The 21,428-nt window shown below is 37.5% G+C and overlaps 2 protein-coding genes and 1 pseudogene across 6 annotated transcripts in view; all 3 read right to left on the bottom strand.

Moving 5' to 3' along the window:
• The window catches only part of LOC107758302 (solute carrier organic anion transporter family member 5A1-like), a 53,411-nt gene extending 51,821 nt beyond the window's left edge, over positions 1–1,590 (bottom strand). The window contains exon 1 of the mRNA XM_016576016.1: positions 344–1,590. Coding sequence (XP_016431502.1) covers positions 344–1,298 — 955 coding nt within the window. The 5' untranslated portion in view covers positions 1,299–1,590. The remainder of the gene's footprint in view (positions 1–343) is intronic.
• A 2,614-nt stretch (positions 1,591–4,204) lies between these two features.
• On the bottom strand, positions 4,205–6,070 carry LOC107758282 (solute carrier organic anion transporter family member 5A1 pseudogene; annotated as a pseudogene).
• A 1,231-nt stretch (positions 6,071–7,301) lies between these two features.
• LOC107758301 (extracellular sulfatase Sulf-1) overlaps positions 7,302–21,428 on the bottom strand; it is a 98,294-nt gene continuing 84,167 nt past the window's right edge. For 2 of the 5 annotated variants that reach the window (XM_016576012.1, XM_016576011.1), the window contains exons 8-19: positions 20,896–21,024; positions 20,535–20,591; positions 17,786–17,921; positions 15,559–15,769; positions 13,875–14,130; positions 13,667–13,763; positions 13,486–13,580; positions 12,608–12,685; positions 11,779–11,951; positions 11,553–11,695; positions 11,159–11,282; positions 7,302–8,163 (exon numbers count right to left, since the gene is read on the bottom strand). In XM_016576012.1, coding sequence (XP_016431498.1) covers positions 7,370–8,163; positions 11,159–11,282; positions 11,553–11,695; positions 11,779–11,951; positions 12,608–12,685; positions 13,486–13,580; positions 13,667–13,763; positions 13,875–14,130; positions 15,559–15,769; positions 17,786–17,921; positions 20,535–20,591; positions 20,896–21,024 — 2,293 coding nt within the window. In that variant the 3' untranslated portion in view covers positions 7,302–7,369. Of the gene's footprint in view, positions 8,164–8,823; positions 8,878–9,313; positions 9,348–11,158; positions 11,283–11,552; positions 11,696–11,778; positions 11,952–12,607; positions 12,686–13,485; positions 13,581–13,666; positions 13,764–13,874; positions 14,131–15,558; positions 15,770–17,785; positions 17,922–20,534; positions 20,592–20,895; positions 21,025–21,428 lie in introns of all 5 variants that reach the window. The other 3 variants (XM_016576014.1, XM_016576015.1, XM_016576013.1) reach the window with 3 other exon arrangements.

Below are 21,428 nucleotides of genomic sequence, written 5' to 3'. Positions count from 1 at the left end.
TTATATATAAATCTATCTATATGTTTAGGGAAATTGTATAAATAATAAAATGTAATAATTAAGATAAAATAAATATTTGAAAAAATATTTGAAAAAATTGATGACAGTGTTAACTGTTTTGTGTAATCAACAAAAAAACAGAAGCATTTGCTTATAAATCTATCTATATGTTTAGGGAAATTGTATAAATAATAAAATGTAATAATTAAGATAAAATAAATATTTGAAAAAATATTTGAAAAAATTGATGACAGTGTTAACTGTTTTGTGTAATCAACAAAAGTAAAAACAGAAGCACAAAACTAAGCAGGTAATGCCACAAAACTACAAAGAAGTTTCTTACCAAGGTAGAGGGAAGCGTTCTCCTTCTTCACGTTATCATCCAGGTACGTTGGTCCCAGCGTGTAGATAGGAGTGGAACCCATGCCCACCAGGACCTGGGCGCAGATGAACAGGGCAACATATATGGAGTGATCGTTGCCCTCTTGGTCCCTTGGACAGGACGACACATCCAGAGCATCCTTTCTGCTCCCATTCCCGTTCGAGCACAGGCCCTCGTTCCCCGTGGACGAATTGACCTCTTGGATTTGATAGGGTGGAGAGATGAAATGTGGAAGGGAGAACAGAGCTGCTCCCACTGCGATGAACACCCCTCCTACCGCCAACCAGCGTGGCCTCTGCCCTCGACCCCCGAAATAACTGATGAAGACCACCACCAAAAGACTTCCAATGTCAAAGCAGCTAACCAACAGTCCCGATTCTGAACTTCTAAGGCTGTATCTCTTCTCTATAGTGGTGATGACACTACTAAGGTAGCCAGAGACCATCAACGACTGGATAAACGTCAGGTAACACATACAGAACAGAAAACACCTAGAGTCTGAAAGAACCACCCTCATGTACTTTCTTGCAGGAAAGCGGATGAATCTTGCCAATGAAAAGCCTATTTTTTTGCCACCTGCTCGGTTGGCTTCAGTTCTCATGGAGCTACTAAGACCCACCATACTGGACATGGAAGGGGAGAAATCTGTCTTGGTGGGTGATTCCAGTTCACTCCAGTCTCCTTTCTGTCGCAGCTCGTTGAACGCTAAGCACTGGTTGGTATTTACTAAAGTCTCCGTCGTACTGACCAGCCTTGGTTCCAAGGACTCATTAACGTTAGGACAGTCTCCGTTAAGAACGGGCAGGCTTTTGGATTTGTAGTAACCACCCGGATCTCCATATTGTACCTGGAATTCACAGACTTCCAGAGATTCTGATATATCACTCCTGGTCTCATCGTTATACGATGAAGTCATTTTGGCTTTGTGGAGTCAATGCAAATAGAACTAAGATTATACATTTAATTTAAAAGTTTACAGGAGTTATTCTACAGATTAGACACACAATAAACAGACTAAAGACGACTAGATTTCCAAGCATGATCCCTCTGTATAGCAGCTATTTTTTCTTATTCCTCATCATAATAAGTCAGAATGTGGTCATATCATATGCATTAGATCTATTATATAATATTTCACCTAGTGTAGCTGCCTACAGTTTCGCCTCATTTATAAGTATAGAAGCGAAAAGTTCAATTCATGTCATTTGAATATACATATCGAGAGAATTTGCCCTTTTTTCTAGGTTTTTTTTTTTTTTTTTTTTTTTTAATGAATATTCTTGCAAAGATTACTTTGACTTGGAATGTAACTCACAAGTCATATTCACTACACTGTTTTTGAAGTTGTAAACAAAATAAAGATTAGTTGGAATACGTTTACAAGAAAATACTGTTCCATTTTTTCCACTTCAGAATTTCACATTTAATTCAATGCGTTTGCAATTTCTTTGTAATTAATTGTGAAATTTCAACATTTTTTGTGCACTTTTATGGTGCTTTTTTTTTTTGACAACCCCATCATAGAAATATAAATCTTTTGTAAAATTATAAATGTCTTTACTGTCACTTTTGATCAACTAATGTGTTTAATTTATTTATTCCAAACTTTTGAACATGTATTATGTGTACAGTGCCTTGCAAAAGTATTCATACCCAATTCATTTTTTCACATTTTGTAAATATTTTGCTGAAGCACCTTTACAGTCTCAAGTCTTTTTTTGTTTAATGCGACAAGCTTTGATCATCATCATTTGGCAATTTTCTGACATTCTTCTCCTCACCTCTTCACCTCTCAAGCTCTGTCAGGTTGGATGGGGGGGTAAAATGCACATTTTAAAGTTTCTCCAGAATTATTTGATTGGGTTCAAGCTCAGGCTCTGGCTGGGCCACTCAATGACATACATTCACAGAGTTGTCTATAAGCCACTCTTGCTGTGTGCTTAGGTTCTTATAAGAGAAGGAGACTTCCATATATACAGCCTAAAAATAACCAAAAAAGCTTCTTCATGATGACAAGTATCACATAAAAAGACTCAAGAAAAAGGTGTAATAAGGCAAAACCGATCTTTATGGTCTTCCTCAGGGGTCACTCTCACCCAGGTGTCCAGCTGACCTTTGGACAGTGCCACTTTTTTTTTTAGTGTCAATCAGCACTCTACTCCCTGAAAAAGTCTTAGAATGTGTATGTGGCAGCGTTTGTCCAGCTTATGAAGTTTCCAATGAAAGTCTGAGAGAAGCATGCTGATTATCTTCAAATCATCCAGCTACAGGTACAAAAACAGCATCTCACATCACTGTTGCACAATTCTTTCATGAATGCTTCGAGTCATGTCTCGGTCAGCGATGACACCGTTTTGACTTTCCCACACCTCTCTTAAGTTGTACTCAAACATACACGGGGAAAACGAATACAGTGACGCCACCTGGTGGTTACATTCGTTTGCATCCAATCTGCATCCACATTTTTAGATCACTGCAAATATGTAGCAACCAGTCAATCAACATTTCATTATATTTCTTCAGTGTAGTCTTCTATTTTATATAGTCAAACTTTTTTTTTTTTTTTGTGGATCAAATTATTTTACTTTGTGGTTTCTTTTAATCATCTGTATTTAAATAATTGTATCATTTGTATAACATTAAGATGTTAAAATATTTTTTGTGTGTAGCCAGTATATTTCATGGCATTGCAATAAAACTAAGCCATCCTCCACCTTTAGCAAAATGGTACTTCAAAGCAATGAAAACTAAAAGGGATAGTTCACCTTCAGTTGCTGGTCCCCACTGACTTGCATAATGTTCCCCCACCCCACTATGGAAGTCAATGGGGACCAGCAACTGAAGGTGAACTATCCCTTTATCATCACGTTCAGGTTTAGACAAACTATAGTGCTGCCCTCTAGTGGTAGACTACTATTACTAGAGTACAATTAGAGAACACACTAGTAATAACATTGTCAGTGTTTGTAATAAACGAACATACCTCGTTATAAGCAGCGTGTATTTTAGTAGGCCTAATGGCTAGTATTGAACAGTAAAACAGTAATGTCTGAAAACAATTAATATTACATTATTTTTATGCAATGTTGAGGTTAAAGTTTAAACTAATCAAGCACCCAAAACTATAGCCAAGTGACTGGATCCTCTGTACAACAATTTAATTAACACTAAATTTAAACACTATATTAATATTTATAAATTAAACCACTACCATTCTAACTTCTTAAATTGTGTTGTTGCCAAACCTGACCACAGTTTCAATCTTTCTTAAATAAATAAAAACTGGTTTCTGCTGCCTTTCTGGAGTTCATATATTTATAGAGCAAACATGAAGAAAAATGAATGGCATTAGTAGAGTCATGCCAAGACAGCCTGTTCAGGACTTCTTGGCAGAATGTTACTAATGGGTTGACTGTTATTCAAAGCACTCAGCCCAGGACACAGCCTAACATAAAGAGTATGAGGAGATAGAGAAAACAACTTTTTATGGCTAGAAAGGATAAAACTAATCACAAAAAGTCCACAAGTATGATACATATGAAAGAACAAAGAAATAAAGTGCATTTTCATTTTATGTTCATATTTTACTCAATTTTACTCAATTATTTTCGGATCCTGGAAGGCAGAATCACGTCTTCTACACCCAAATCACACTAGATAAGAACATTAATTGTAAAACTGTTTACTTTGCAGTACATTATAAAAAGCTCTACAACTTCCATTTGCAGTGTAACATCAGTGTTACATTGTAATTTCATTAAATTGTAAATTATTATTATTATTTATTATTATTATTATTATTATTAATCTATCAATTAAAGGTTAGAGGCACAAGGTAGGTGAAACAAATGTTTGGCAGATTTTTATTTCAAAACAGAGGGAAGCGTTCTCCTTCTTCACGTTATCATCCAGGTACGTTGGTCCCAGCGTGTAGATAGGAGTGGAACCCATGCCCACCAGGACCTGGGCGCAGATGAACAGGGCAACATATATGGAGTGATCGTTGCCCTCTTGGTCCCTTGGACAGGACGACACATCCAGAGCATCCTTTCTGCTCCCATTCCCGTTCGAGCACAGGCCCTCGTTCCCCGTGGACGAATTGACCTCTTGGATTTGATAGGGTGGAGAGATGAAATGTGGAAGGGAGAACAGAGCTGCTCCCACTGCGATGAACACCCCTCCTACCGCCAACCAGCGTGGCCTCTGCCCTCGACCCCCGAAATAACTGATGAAGACCACCACCAAAAGACTTCCAATGTCAAAGCAGCTAACCAACAGTCCCGATTCTGAACTTCTAAGGCTGTATCTCTTCTCTATAGTGGTGATGACACTACTAAGGTAGCCAGAGACCATCAACGACTGGATAAACGTCAGGTAACACATACAGAACAGAAAACACCTAGAGTCTGAAAGAACCACCCTCATGTACTTTCTTGCAGGAAAGCGGATGAATCTTGCCAATGAAAAGCCTATTTTTTTGCCACCTGCTCGGTTGGCTTCAGTTCTCATGGAGCTACTAAGACCCACCATACTGGACATGGAAGGGGAGAAATCTGTCTTGGTGGGTGATTCCAGTTCACTCCAGTCTCCTTTCTGTCGCAGCTCGTTGAACGCTAAGCACTGGTTGGTATTTACTAAAGTCTCCGTCGTACTGACCAGCCTTGGTTCCAAGGACTCATTAACGTTAGGACAGTCTCCGTTAAGAACGGGCAGGCTTTTGGATTTGTAGTAACCACCCGGATCTCCATATTGTACCTGGAATTCACAGACTTCCAGAGATTCTGATATATCACTCCTGGTCTCATCGTTATACGATGAAGTCATTTTGGCTTTGTGGAGTCAATGCAAATAGAACTAAGATTATACATTTAATTTAAAAGTTTACAGGAGTTATTCTACAGATTAGACACACAATAAACAGACTAAAGACGACTAGATTTCCAAGCATGATCCCTCTGTATAGCAGCTATTTTTTCTTATTCCTCATCATAATAAGTCAGAATGTGGTCATATCATATGCATTAGATCTATTATATAATATTTCACCTAGTGTAGCTGCCTACAGTTTCGCCTCATTTATAAGTATAGAAGCGAAAAGTTCAATTCATGTCATTTGAATATACATATGAACGAAATGATTCTTTGTAGTTTAGTGATTCAGAATCCTAAAGACAATGGAAATAAAGACAAACTAGTATTAATATTTGTTTAATTACTGTTCAAGAAGCAATAGAAACAGCGTACTTTTCCTGTCATTTGTTTTGTGAAGTCGAGGTGTTGTCTGGTTGATTAGCGGTCGAGCAAGACAAAGAATAACAGTAAACGTGCGACAGAGCACTGAAAAAACACTGTGAGGAAAATTAAAAACCGTGTCAACCTGCCCGAATTATTTGTTTATCTAATACAACTAATTCCCGACCTAACGTCTACGAAGTCACGACTTTATACATGAGTGTAATTCGCAGAAATATAATACAATATACTGTCAGTCCAAACACTGATCCTTTCACTGAATTCATTCACAGCACATCGCTTACAGCTCTAAGCTCTGATTAATAAAAATAATGATAAACTGAATGTAGAGTGAACTGAATGAGGAGTAGTGTACTTACACGGGCAGATAGAGACAGAGGTAGTGAGTTGCTGTCCTCGACACGGACAGTGAGTGAATGAGAGATTGCGGATTTGATGAAGGGGGTGACGGAGCTTGCTGTGCATGCTGGGAAATGTAGGCCTATTTCCCTTTGTTAAGTATGCTTTAACTTTGTTTTTAAAACATGCTTATCCCTATTTCTTGACCTCAAAACCATAAGTCATGATGTTCAGATGAAAAAAGCATACAGTTCACTTTGTGACAACATGCCACACTAGTTGTCACATTGGAAGTTGCCACTGAATAGTTTATCAGTCATCAAAATGTCAAATAATTATAAAAAATATACATAAAATATAAACTGTATCATTTTAAATTAACTTTAAAACATGTGAACAACTTGTGTCCATTTGTTGCAGCTAGCAAAAATATCATGATAAAAAAATAAATAAAAGTTTGAGGATGTATTTAAATTTGGAAACGGTGATTTTTTCCAGAATTATTTAACAAATAGAAAGTCCGAATGAATAGTTTTTATTTCAAAACAGCTTCTTGGCTTTCCAGAAGCCAGAATTGTTTCAACACCACTGGTTCAAAAGTAACGTAATATTTGTAAATTTGGCAGGTCATCTCATATTCAAACCAATTTTACTTCAAAAATGAATTTAGACATTGCAATTCTAAAAGACAGGATGAAAATGGTCAGAAAACTCTGAATAAATGCCCATCTCACATTCTTCACAAATGAAACAAGCTATTTTAAAGTGATTACGTTTTGTAGGTTAGTGAAATCTTCCATGATTAAAGCACTTAGGGTGAACGCCCTTCTTACATTATATGGACTGAATGCAGCTGAACTATACAACATTTGTGAGAGAACCATTTCACCAACAAGTCAAGCCATTAAACCCACAATCCAAGTGTATGAAACATGTGCAAGCAGTGTTTTATAGTGTAAACAGTGAACTGAACCTAACAAGCTGAAGTAAACATTGAAGAAAACATCAACAATACTCATTAACGAAAGCGAATCCAACAAATAATGACTTGTGTTGGGTGGCAACATGGAGTCGTTTACGTCTAAATGAGACTGCAGAATGTGTTGAAGTTGAGAAACATGAAAAAAGTGCATCAAATATTTGGGGAAACAATCTGCATGTGGTTAATTCAAGACTGAATGTGACGGTTCCACCATTTTAACCTGTTTCTTACTTAAAAATATATTAAAACCGTACTTTGATGGTGTTTTCCCACTTGAGATTTAAAAACAAACCCAACATTTAAGATGTATCAGATACTTTACCTCTAAATTTATAAAAAATAAAATAATTCATTGGATTATACAGGAGAGCAGTCCATGCTCCATGGGGTTAGTGTCTCTGAGTTGGCTGGCTTCACAGTGCATGGCAGCAGTCCTTTCTCAAAGGGGATGGTCCCGAGGCGCTACCCTCCGAGTCTTGAACATCCCTGGGCTTGTGGGTAAAAGGTCTGATGCTTCCATTCCATTTCTCCTGTGGGGTGTCACTCTGGGCTGGAGGAGTTTCCCCAGTGGGCTCTGGGGGTCTGGCTGGCTGCGACGAGAGGGGAAGGTAACCCTGGGCCTGAAAAATGTCCTCCTCTTCTTCCTGCAGGTGGCGATCCAGAATTTTAGAGCTGCGCAACAGAAAGTCATGGCGGGTTTCCAGTTCAGTGACGCCGTTGCCGCTAAAAGTCATTCCATCATTGTCCAACTCTTTTTCCAGCTGTTGAACCCAGGTGTCTCCCCTGGGAAGAGTGCTTGGTTTGGTTGGGCGGCCTTCTGGGAGTTCATTAGAAGACTTTAAACGACTCTTTTGAAGAGTTTTGGGTGTTGGACCTCTCGAGGGAACTTCGGTGACAGGAATCAGGGGGCGTTCCTCTCGGATTGGGAATCCAGCACCGCTGGCCTCCTCCAGGACCCCGGAGCCCAGCTCAGCCAGGGGGTCAAGCTTATCGGTTTGGTTGAGTTTCTTTAAATTTCTCAGCAGCGCAAACATAGTATCTACATCCTTCCAAAAGTTCGTCCAGTCATCCAGGTCGGGACTGTAGTTGTGTCTGTGTTCGTACAGACTCTCGTTCATGCAGTACAAATCTGCCAGTCCTTGCCAGTCGATATCCTCTGTGAAATTGGGCAGCTTAACCTTTGTGGACGTCCCAGGCTGGCTGTGTTCTGGGAAAGGGGGGTGGGGGAAGCAAGAGAGTTCAGTAATGGTTGATGATTGCTGAGCTGAAAATCATTTGCTTTGGAATGAGTCTAAAACATGCAGTTATTCCCGGCCTACTTGTGCCGATGGGTCTTGAATTAGTGCCCCACACACCACTGCAGTGCTTTTTTTTTTTTTTTAAGCCTTAGACCAATAGAAAAGCTCTATTCTGAAGCAGTAAAGCAGTGTGAATGCAAATCAAGGCAACGAATGTCCTCCAAATGGACACCCAAAACCAATACATCATAAATAGTGTGCAGACAGACTGAAAATCTGTGCAATGAGGTTCAACCAAAATAAAACATCCAACTAGAGACTGAAAAGATGGAAAATCCGGGAATCAAGAAATCAGCAACCCAAAAAAACAAAATATGAAGCTGAAAGTGTGGACGAGAGGTAGAAAATGAAAAACTGCAAAATCAAAAGCGTGTTAAAGGAGGGCGGGAGAATGAAATGAGCTTTCCCAGAGTGGGTCAGGCAGTTACTGATGGCCAAGGAGACACGGGCCGCACTGAACCAGAACTGCCACTCAATTCACGGTCTATGGAGATGTGGTGTGCAGTTTGGAGAACTACTTGAGAGTGGAATGAGAACAGAAAAGGGTTTGTATGGTCTCAAAGACTCACAGGAATGAAAGGCTTGGCCTCCTCAACTTTGACCATTTTCGATGCTGCTGTTGCCTGGTAAGCAGGTAATCCAAAAAAACAGAGATGTCAAGACAGGCGTGAACGAGAAAAATGTAAGAAAAAGCCTGAAATATTGATGTGGACTGAGAAGTCTATGAGATGCTATTCCCCACTAATGATGTGTATGAATAGCCTTGGTTTTTATGTAAATTATTTGAGTTTAAATGACATCTAGGAATACATAAAGTGCATTTAAACAACAAGCAATCCATTAAGAGTTAAAATTAGAGGAATGATCTTGAAATTCTAAAACTTGTGGGATTTCAAATACTAATATTCATGTGGTGTTTAAATATACTGTACTTGAATTGTTAGCTCAACCCAGCATGCAACCACACACGTAGCTCAATGAAACATGGCGTATTAGTGGAAACAAGCTGCCCATGCAGTTATTTCAAAAGCCAATGAGGGATTCAAAAAGTGTGGATACCTGTGTTGATCAAAGCTTCCTCCATCTTTACTTCCTGATCAGGAAAATAAAAGCATTTAAAATGTTAAATGTCTATGGTGATTTAAAAGAAAATAATAAACAATCACATTGCAGTTCTTCATGCATAACACCCAGCTCCTGAGGAAAGGTATTGTTAGATTAAAGACACAATGAAGGAACGATGATGTGAAAGATGAATGAGGAAAATCCTCGGATGGTCCTGAAGAAAAAGATGGTAAGGAAGTGTAGTGTTAAGAATGGAATGAATGTTATACGATGACATTGTTAACAGTGTTGCATGACTTAAGGTCACAAATAACATGATAATATGCCAACATGCAGACTAATATGTATTAACATGCATCTGTTTTTGTAATAGTTTTATCATTGCTAAGTGGCAAATCCTAATTTTATTTGTCTTTCTTTATTCTTCAACCATCTAAGACACATATGTATGTTCACCCCGAAATTTTTCAGTTGTGCCTGAGATGTCATCAAACTTCACCAAATGTTGTTCAAGACACTTTCTTTTTTCCATTGATGACAAAAGTAGAAGTTTAACAGAATGTTCATGCTGCTCTTTTTCATATAATTAAAGTGACTCGTAAATAAATTCACTTTTTTCACTTTTGGTAAACATCCAAAAACTACAAGAGGTCCAGTCCATAAGATGCTATATTTCAAGAAATCTGAAATCATATTACAGCTTTGTATGAGAAAAACAAAATCAGAGAATGTTTGATGATAATATTAACAATAATGTACTGTATGATTTCAGAAGACTATGTGCTTTTGGAGCTTTTTGCCATTCACTTTGTATGGAAGAGAGCTTTGTTTCAATGAAAGAAAGTCAGTCATACAGATCTGGAATGACATGAGTATGAGTACATGCTGAATTTATTTTGGGGCAAACTATTGCTTCAATATTATGATTTTATTCCAAACCAAAACCATTGTTTTTGCCTCCAAAACACAGGCGCTGACCTCATTATTGATTTAGTTGTTGAAAAGCTATGACGACTTGTATAAATATTCAATAATACAAAAATCTTTATAACTGGTCTTTATGATGTCATTATAATGAGTCAGTCTCTCCTCACAGAAAATTATAAATGGTTTTCAGAACAGTGAAAATCTCAATGGTCCTGGTGACAGCAAGTTTTAAATGGTCAAAAACCCAATGTTACAGAAATCTCTTCCTTCCCAATAATGAACAGAAAAAATTCTGCTAGAAAATGTTTTTTAAACCACAACTCCACAACTAAAGATTTTTTTTTAAAACACTCAGAGATGAATGTGTATCAATATATAAGTTTATAATTTTAGATTTTCAAAATTACACAAACAGCTACAAACATAAAAGAAAGCATCTCTTTCACAGGAGCCATTCATCGAGTCTGGTATTCACTAGGAATGAAAAAAAAAAAGTATGAGATGATGTGATTGCTAGACTGCTTGAATATTACAGTTCCCTGGTGAGGGAATAAAATAGAAAATATTAATGGAAAAACAGGAGATGGGCAGACAGTTTAGAGAGAAACCAAACTCAGTGACCAATCCATCATCCACTATTACAGAGATCGTGCCACATGGCATCCCATATGTGGTTCACCCTATTCATGCATCAGGCTGTGTCAAAGTAAACCATGCTAGACCACGTTTTGCTAAGTATTTACTACTTTCCTCTCAACTTGGACAACAAAAAATAAGCCAGTGTGTATCAACCTTTATTAGACCATGCCATTTCTCATGTGAGCATTTACAGTACATACCTGCTGAAAAAAAAAACCCTAAAGCAGCCTAAGTTGGTCTTTTGGTTGGTTTTATAGGGGACAGGAGTGTTACCTGCATCTAAGCCTTTTGGCCTCGGGTTGCACTGCTTGTGGCCCTGACAGCTCCTCATTTCCATCAGCTGTAAATGCAGTTGGCTCAGGACGTCCCTCTCCACTGTATAAACTGCGTTGGTTAACTGCAAAACATAATATGCACTTATTGAGTCAGCTATTGTAAGTGCTGTAATTAAGATAATAGCATGTCCTTACAGAAAGAGTCAAAGAGCCATAGTTTTTTTTTTAAATTATGGGTTTTTAAAGCTTTTATTTAAAAGTGTACTGGAGAGAAACAAGAAAGAAGTGAGGAAGAGGGATCAAAATTGAACCTGCATCCCCATAGGAGAACTACAATCTCAGTCTCAGAGCAAATTATCCAATTAAAAATACAACTGAACACACATCCTCACCTGGTATGGGTCACTGTTTAGGTCAAAGTACTCCAAGAAACCAGTGGCAAATTCACAGAAGAGTGTGTTGTGAGTTTCATTTATAGTTCTCAGACACCAGTATGTGTTGTTGTTAGAGCTTGTGCAGGCACAGAAGCCACCCACTATGGAAAGAGAGACATTTTTGTCAACTTATTTACTTCTACTAAATCAATGTGACTAGCAAAATCAATGAACAATTCCTTACAGTTCCAGAAGGGGGCGGTCTGCCAGTGGTCATTATTATGTGTGAAGCAGGTGAGGCCAGGAAGACTGCAGTCATCACCCTTCCTTTGCCTCTTCCTTTCCTTCCTCTCTTTCTTCCTGCGGCGAATCTCGTTGTAGAGTTGAGTCCTGCTGTCCACTTCCTGCATGACCTCTCTGGTGGCATAAATGAGACATTAGAGCCAGAGTGAAAGGGAACTCCATCCCAGGTGAATTACACAATTATGGGGGGAAGCAGACCAGCCAGCTCCACACATAGATGGGGTCAGGGGTCATGAGAAAGTGGAAGGATCCCCTAAAAACCACAAGGTTCTTGTCCTATTTTCAGACCAGGGTGTTTCAGTCTCACAAAGTGAATTTGTGGTTGTAATGATGTGTTTACATTGATGTTTATGGGTAGAGATTGATGCTGGGATTGTATACTTATGAAAAGAGCTCTTAATTTAATGACCCCATCAGAACTGTGACCCATGGACTGAAAATTAACTGATTAACTAATCAACAACATGTACATATGCACGCATGCAACAATACACATACAACAGGATGAAATAAGAACTGTTGGATTTCAACCAGACTGACTGAATTAAACAATTCACAAGTCCATACATTATTTCACATACAAAATTCTTTGAATTGAGTGGCAGCATTATAAACATGAATTGTACCACACAGTCAACAAAGTGTGTTAGAGATGCTCAGCATGGATTTGGACATAAATCTGGGACTTTATCTCAACAAGATATTACAGATGACAGACAAACTGACGAGGCACGGATTCACATACACGTACACACACAAGAAGCACTCACTTAAAGGGATGGAGATGGTCATTCCTATTCTTCAATCTTTTGGGTTTGTTTTTCTGCTCTCTCTCTTTGCTAAAGTAGCTGGTTGTAATAAGGAAAGAACAGCACTAAATTCAATGAGTCCAGCTGGAATTTCTAAAGAGGCCTTGAGCAAACTCAGACTGATTTGCAAAATACTGCTGTTCAGATTTAAAATGATTAATTTGTTATTTAATCAGGATTGAGACATCCAGTCTGTTATTCAGGACAATATTTAACCTATTGTTACACTATCATTCAAAATTTTGGTGTTGGTAAGATTAAAAAAAAATAAAAAAAAATGAAAGAAGTTCTCTTATGCTCACCAAGGCTATATTTATTTGAACCAAAATGCAGTAACAACAGTAAAGTGTGAAGAGTGTGAAATACTATTTAAAGTAACCGTTTTCCATTTGAATATATTTTAATATAACACACATTTTAATATGACAAAGCTGAATTTTCAGCAGCCATTATTTTAGCCTTCAGTGTCACATGATCCTTCAGAAATCATTCAATATGCTGATTTGGTGCTTAATGAACATTTCTTATTATAAGTGTTGCAAACAGTTGTGTTGCTTAATATTTTTGGGGAAACTGTGATGCATTTTATATTTGAAATAGATTTTATTTTTTAATAATAATGTAAAAGCATTTACCGTTGATCAATTTATTGCACCGATGCTTGTTAAAAGTTGTGTATATTAATGGTAGTGTATATAGAGGAGTAAAATAAAACAAGAGAGATGAGCAGTGGAACGATGGCCAATCATGTTTCCATAGTCCGCTCAGAGTTGCCTCAAACTGATCCAGTTCACATGACTCAACAAGGAATTGCCTAACAAATATAATTGCCAACTGACCTCTTCTTTCCACAGTCACACTCATCCGGTCTCCTCCTCTTTAAATGGCCTCTAACCTCACGCAGTTTCTTCATTTTATCCTGGAGAAGTTCAATCTATGGGACAAGTGTATAAAATGAACATCATTCATTTGGTTTAAACGGTTGTAATCTTAAAGATAATACGGGACAGTGGGCCTCACCTCTTGGTCCACAAAGTTCTTGTGGTTTTTCCATGCTCTGGAGGACTGGTAAATCTCTCTTTCACAGCGCACAGTGTCATTCATTAATATGAAACATCTGTGATTCCAAGGTAAAATGATCAACAAATGAGTAAAACACACTTTAAACAGCCTAAACTACAATAATACAGTTTATGTTAAGAGGTGACCAAAGGCTTGGAGCTCTTACTTATGGGTGACTTTAAGAGTATTGGGGTATCCCACAGCATTAGTGTCATCCGACTGCATCTCCTCCGATCCGTCATCGGACTCCAACCCAAAGTCCGAATCAAAACCTCCCTCAGGCTCATGGTGCCGTTTGCTGATTGGTCGAGGCTCAAGGGGGGTTTTGTCATCAGCCTGCAGGTCCACATCATAGATTTCACCCTCAAACTCCACTGACAGGGATCTGGCTGGCCGCGTGTGAACAAAGCGATGTCTGTAGCCTGAAGGAAGACATCAGCGTCAGTTACACATACTTAAATATTTATATGTCAGAGTTAAATATTTATATACATATTGCTGGAGCTCATTACATTTCCTCTAATATATTTCAAAAATGTCACTTCACCAATACTTCACCAACTGGTGCTCAACACCAATAGATGGCACCAAAAAAATATGACTCATAGTTCTCTCACAATCATGGGAGCATTGAAGTACAATTAACTAAAGTAATTAAATTCCATTTTCAGTAGTATAACAACTAGATTCATAGCAATAGTTTTGTGTGTAATAGTAAAATGTGATAAATTATAAATTTTTATTGTGCATGGTACTGCATACACAGCTTTACTCCCTAAAGTATGATTCATTTAAATTAATCTGATAATTTGGACAGTTTGTGTAAATAAAGCAGATAAAAAATGTAATAATTTGATTTACCCCACAAATAATTTTTTTTAAAATTAAAATATTTAGTTAAATGATGCTGGTCAACACCATTCTTTTGACTTAGATTTATTAATAATAGTGCATGTCTAGTTTTATTTTGCATTTATTTAGCATAAAGTTAAATTCTGTCAGCTTAACTGAGCTCCTTACTATTGAGGAAATATTAATTAAACTTTATTTTCCCCCCCTCTCTATTTAAACATTGTTTCGAGTGACAGTAAAGAGTTTTACATTGAAAAAGTAAATAAATAAATGTAAAAAATTTTCTATTCAAAGAATCCTGAACAAATGAAAATAATGCATGTAGTAATAATGCAATACTATTAATAATGCAATAATAACATGCAGCAGCATAATACAGTTTCTACTAAATAAATAATTAAATATTAAGAAGCACAACTGTTTTCAACACTGACAATAAGAAATGTTTCTTTAGCACCAAATCAGCAAAGTATAATGATTTCTGAAGGATCATGTGACACTGAAGACTGGAGTAATGGCTGCTGAAATTACAGAAATAAATTACATTTTAAATGATAATAAAACAGAAAACAGTTATTTAAAAAAATATTGTAATAACATTATTCACAATATTACTGTTTTTTTAGGTCAAATTTAAATCGAAGCATTTAAAACATTTAACCCCAAATTAAACAAGCCCAAATACCTTGGTAAATAGCTTTGTATGTTTAAGGGTAGCTAACTAGTTTAACTAAATTCTGGGAAGTCTGTAGCTTTGGAAGATACAGTTTCAATGTTCCGTCCTTTAGTAGTGAAAAGTTCAATTCTTCCCAGTGACTCAAACCTTTGAAACTCTTCACTCTATTGATTTGCTAATTGACCGTTCCGGGCTGCATCATTGAACCAGTAGGTGGCGACAAGTGAGTGACTTTCAGTCCTAGTCTAAAAGGTCCAGTGTTTGTCTATACTGTCTTGAACAGCCAGCAATCCGTCCTCCTCATTTGAGTGCATATACTTACGTGGATTACTGCTCTGGGCAAACTGTCTCTGCGCCCGCCGTGCTGCCTTGGCCGATTTGTAAGGCCGGTCTCCACAGTGGCAGTCTTTCTCGCGGCTGTCATAGCTTCGAGAGCGCAGACTCCTTGCCCGCTTCTTGGATCCTTCCTTCAGAGAGCCCTTACACTTCTGCAAACGCCACTTCCCACTGACCTCCTCCACACAGTGCCATTTCTGTAACAAAAAGGGAAGGAATTCAGTTTGTGGGCAGACATTTTTCCACAGCTGTTTTTATGAATGAAATTAATCTTCTGTCTGTGAACGGCGAACTTAGTGGTCAAACATCTGCATCTGTAGAGTAATCCCATTAATTCACAATCACACGGCACAAGAGCCACCTCGCAATTTTTCCCATAAAAAAGCAATCAGAAGCCAATTTAGACTTAATCTCCTAATTTCGCAGAGCTGTTTGCTTTGCAAACTGACCACAGCTCAGACATGTGCTATGGGAAACCATATCCAAACAATGGCCACAACCCTGTTCTGATTTCCTGAGAAGCTGGAGTCCCATCACTGAGTTTATGTATCTGCGGGTGATGGTGTCCCTGTTCGCAGCAAGGATGTTTGTTTGAAGGGCAGTAAACCAAAAAGGAGTTAGCCAAAGCTTGCTTGAGCAGTTTCACTCATTTAGTTCCTCCAGACATAGTAGCCAAACACACTAAAACATGTTAAGTATTTCTTGTACCTCACATCCACATCCACACACGCACGCACAGACTGGCTCCAAATATCCAGAAGTCAAACAGACATAAGCAAACAGCGCCACAGCCAACTAGTTGAAGCCTCACTACTTGAATGATGGACTCAGACTCAGGAAGAAACAGACAAACTTTCACACAGCCTCAATCAAACACACTGCCCTCATTGACCCCACTGCAGGCAGTAGGACTGTGTTAATGCCGTCTTTGCGAGGCTTTTTCAACACATTCTTACTAGTCAAAGAAAAAGAAAGAGTATATTGGAAAAACAGATACTGATACTCTACTCAAGCTAAGACTTGAGCTGGAAGCAGTAGACCATAACTACAAGTTTTGTCTGTTAAAACATGACAGTCTTCCAAAAGAGTGGATTTCACAGGAAAACAATGGCAGTAGCAAATGCTGCCGTACTTATTAAAAACATCCAACTATCGGGTCAGTAAGATTTTTTTTTTTACATTTTTGAGTCTCTGATGCTCACCAAGGCTGCATTTATTAATAGAATTAAAGGGAAATATTATTATAATTTAAAATAACCGTTTGCTTTGTAATTTAATATATTTAAAAACTTAATTTATTCCTGTGATGGAAAAACAGAATTTTCAGCAGCCATTACCCCAGTCAGCAACATATAATAAGATTCTATATATAATCATTCTATACACAATTTTTTGTCCTCTGCTATGCAAAATCCATCATGCGTTTGGAGCACATTTAACTTACTGCTGCATTTAAACTATAAGACAAGGGTCTTTTATTAAGAAAGCAAATGGCATCAACTCTGATTTCATGTTGACTAATAAAGACTGGGTCTATTCATAAAAAATATGTTTGGATCTTTCTCCAAAACTTCTTCAGCTTTGTTCTGGCAGGTGACTGGGTCACTGGACTAAAGAAGACTGAAACCCATGTGTTATTCCAACAACTTTTCTGCATTCAATCAAATTTCCAGACAAAGTGTTGCAGGCAAACACTTAACTTGACCATAAAAAGAATCTGGTTTGCATTACTGCAGTCCTTGAAATACTGTCTGCATTTACACTACCTGAAATTGTACCAATTTGTAATGTTCAGCCCTCTTTGATTCATTGCCACGCCACAGAGGGTCTGGTGGAGCAGGCACACACTGTGCTGATGAAAGAAAACTATGACCAAACTCCAATTATCCTTAATTTGTTGTAAATATCGGTTTCAATTACAGTGGCACCACTCATAAGACTTTGACTGTGAGCCACACACGCCAATCTCAGGTTTCGTGTTGAAGGTGCAAATGAATGTGTTCAATCATCATTTAAGGTTGAGGCAAAAAGCATTTCTTAGAGCTTAAACACCCTGGTTCAAGCCCCTAGTAAGGTAAACAAGGGCCAGGTTGAGACTACTTGAATGTTTGAGAGCAAATATTGTGCATGTGTGTGCAAATTCATAAGGGAAATAATATATATAGACAGTAGGTGACAAAAAGAGTAATGCATGTGTTTATTTGAGTTTGTACCTGTCCTGGTTGTTCGCAGGGCGTCTTATACTCTGCCTGCTGACACACCTCCTTCACCTTCTTGTACTTGGGTAAGCTGTTGGAGTGTTGTGTGTTCAAGCTGCCTCCTGAGTCATCTTTCTTGCGCAGGATTTTGCTGGAATAACAAATGTGCTTTGGTGAGTTGCTAGGCCATGTTTTAAAGTTGGCAGCCTTACTGAAGTTTTGGAAGCCTGGAAAGCATAGCCGTCCCACCCAGGTCAGCATCTCATAACTAATATGTGGAGAACATTAAAGCTTTCACAGCACACAAACAACATTGTGGCCCAGATCCCCCATGATATATCTTTCCTCTGGATCTAGCTCTAGTTAGTTCTATTAGATTTTTAAAAAATGACATTTGTTAAAAGAATAGTTCACTCAAAAATGAAAATTTGCTCAATTTACTCACTCTCAGACCATCCAAGATGTGGTTTGAGTAACACTTTAGTTTAGGGACTGATACTCACTACTAACTAGTTGCTTGTTAGAATGCATATTTCTAGCATATTGGCTGTTTATAAGAATGTATAAAGCACATAATGCTTTATTTTGCATGACCATATTTTAGATCCCCTTAATCCGACTGCATGCCTAAACTTAACAACCATCTTACTGTTTATTGAGGAAAAAATTGTAAATAGTTAGTTAATAGTGAGAATTGGTCACCAAACTAAAGTGTGACTGTTTTGTTTCTTCATCAGAACAGATTTGAATATAATTAGCATTACATCACTTGCTTACCAATGGATCCTCTGTAGTGAATTCATCAGAATGAGAAACAGCTGATAATTTACATGTACACAGCAAAATAATTTACATGTTATCCACATGACTCCAGTCCATCAATTAACACCTTGAAGTGAAAAGCTGTATAAATCTTTTTTTTTTATTTTTATCCATCATTAAGGCGTTTTAACTGTTCCTTCTGGCCAAAATACCAATCCATAATCCATTATGATGCTTCCTCCAGTGAAAAAGTTCATTTCCTGTTGTTCTTTCACATCAAAATCCACAGACACATTTATTTAGAACCGTTTTGGACTGCTTTTGCTTGTAAACAGCACTTGATCTGTGCATATTTCTCTCCTGATTCAGACAAGACAACTTTTTCATTTGAAAAAGTATGGACAGAGGATTCGTATTTTAGATAGAAGCGATGGTTCGAAGTTAAAAACGTCTTAATAATGGATTTGTTTATTGCAGACATGCAGCTTGTGGATTATTGTGATGTTTTTATCAGCTGTTTGGACTCTCATTCTGACGGCACCCATTCACTGTAGAGGATCCATTGGTGAGCAGGTGAAGTAATGCTAAATTTTTCCAATCCTGTTCCAATAACGAAACAAACTAATCTACATCTTGAATGGCCTGAGGGTAAGTATATTTACACAAATTTACATTTTGGAGTGAATTATTCCTTTAAGCCCAACCAATCCATAAAAACAAATCATAAAAGGTAGAATTAGGATTCTGTAGGCTGAGAGGACCCAAAAAGCTGGTGATTCTGGTTGCCTAGGCAAGAAATGAATGCAGTCCATCAAAAAGCCAGAATTAAAGTATTTTATGAAACTCAATAATACTTAACTGTTCATGCACATTTTTACACTTAAAAATGAGCTTTGCCATCATCTAACACTCATTTAAAACTTGGGTTTTCATTTTTTTTTTTAAATATAAAGAGCTGGAACTCAATTACGAATCATTCCGTCCCAAATTAACCTCCGCCTGTAAGGGAAATGAAGTGTTCTGCATGATTTCACCACAGCTGATTAATGAAGTAGTCGCTAATCTGACTTCTCACAAAGTGAGAGCTGTCGTAACCGTGCAAAACAGGCTGAATTAATGGCATTTTGGTATAAACATGCTTCGAGTCCGTGGTCTGGCTTTATACACAACAGTTACTGAGTCACGAAAGCAACAGCCGGCACTGATCAACGATGTGCTTTATGATTACGCCATTCCTAAAAAACCTTCTTTCACTTAGCCTTAAGCAGAAACAAAGCACGGGCAGACTGTGGGAGTGGTAATATGCCATTACACAGACTGACAGCTCCCTGTGAGTGACACGAGGAATGTTAGACCGAGACAGCAGTGTGGTTGTGCCCACGGCCACACATACAATATATAGAGATTGTGTGCAATGGCCGCACAAAGGCAGCGCAAGTTAAATAGGGTAACCTCAATACCATACCCACATTCCTCACATCAGTCACAGAAATCAAGGGAAATGCTACGCACACGTATCAAATTTGAGTCTGATACCACAGGTAATATCATATATTTCCCATGGGGAAGGATTTTTTTCTGTCGTGAGTGTCCTATACTGAAACATATCCGATAATGAGAGTCTAAAGCTGTCATCTGAATAGCTGAACTCCTGAGAACATATTTGATCGAAGAATGTCTGATCTTACCGTGAGGCTGTAGTGATTGTTAATGGTAATTTGAATAAATAAGAATATTTTTGTGATATTTTCCCACATTTTTAGGTGAACTTGAACCAAGAGACGTCAAGGAAGAAGGATGTTTGTGCAATGGAATCCTAAAATCATAACATGTACTTCTGATCTTATCTTTTGGCGATTTTACAGTGAAATTCTGGAACGGTTTGAATTGCATGCGGTGAGCTCCCCGTACAAAATAAATCAATTCAAATTTATTTCGCACATTCATTCTGCAGTGATTTTTATAGTATGATTGAGAAGAGAGGGGAGAATGTTTGCCTTACCCCCGCTCCACGAGGAATGTGTCCCTCCAGACTTTGGGTTTCCGGTTGGGTTTGAATCTGCAATACGAAAACATAAATATTTTCTTTCTTTCTCAGTCTTTGTGTCATTTGCATACCATAAGCAGATGTTTAGCTTGACCTGAATTATGACATCTTAATCTGCTCAATATCTCCTGCCATCATGAGTTGCAGCGACCCCAGAGCATTTCCAGCATTCTTTACCTCCCAGAAACCCCTTATAAAAGTACTCCAAATGTTCACAAACTGTTAAACTCAATTTAATTGAATTAAAAGCAATAAACAGATACTACGCAACCATTTATTACACTGGGAATGTGTTCATGGAGAGGACTTAGCTCACCTATTCCCAGTCTTTTCCTGCTCCAGAAGCTTCAGGATAGATTTGCCATCCATATCAGGTGGAGTGTCCAGGCCAGCTATGTCCAGGATTGTGGGTGCGAGATCAATGTTTAGCACAAGATAGTTGTTTCTGCGGAGTAACACAAAAGATGTTATGTTATGTTATATGTTTTATGTTATGTTATGTGTTTTATGTTATGCTATGCCATGTTATATGTTATGTTATATGTTGTGTTGTGTTGTGTTGTGTGTATTGTGAAATAAATTGTGTATATGAAATGTGTATTATACTACATTATTGCTAATAACCTTTTATATATATATTGTGCATTCACATACAGTAAATTTATATATTTTAACATATACATAAATGCATATATAAAATATAAATATATACAATAAATAATTTTATATAAATATATTTTCAAAAGTGTGAAAACATATAAATTAAAATTTATTTTTAAATAGAGTATTTCATTTTTAATAAATAATTAAATATATAAATATAAATATATAAAACAAATATATAAATGT

This window comes from Sinocyclocheilus rhinocerous, unplaced genomic scaffold (genome assembly GCF_001515625.1).
Source record: "Sinocyclocheilus rhinocerous isolate Xijiao unplaced genomic scaffold, SAMN03320098_v1.1 scaffold142, whole genome shotgun sequence".
In the NCBI taxonomy this organism is placed as follows: domain Eukaryota; kingdom Metazoa; phylum Chordata; class Actinopteri; order Cypriniformes; family Cyprinidae; genus Sinocyclocheilus; species Sinocyclocheilus rhinocerous.
Note: the sequence above shows the minus strand (reverse complement) of the source record. Positions and strands in the feature narration are given on the sequence as shown.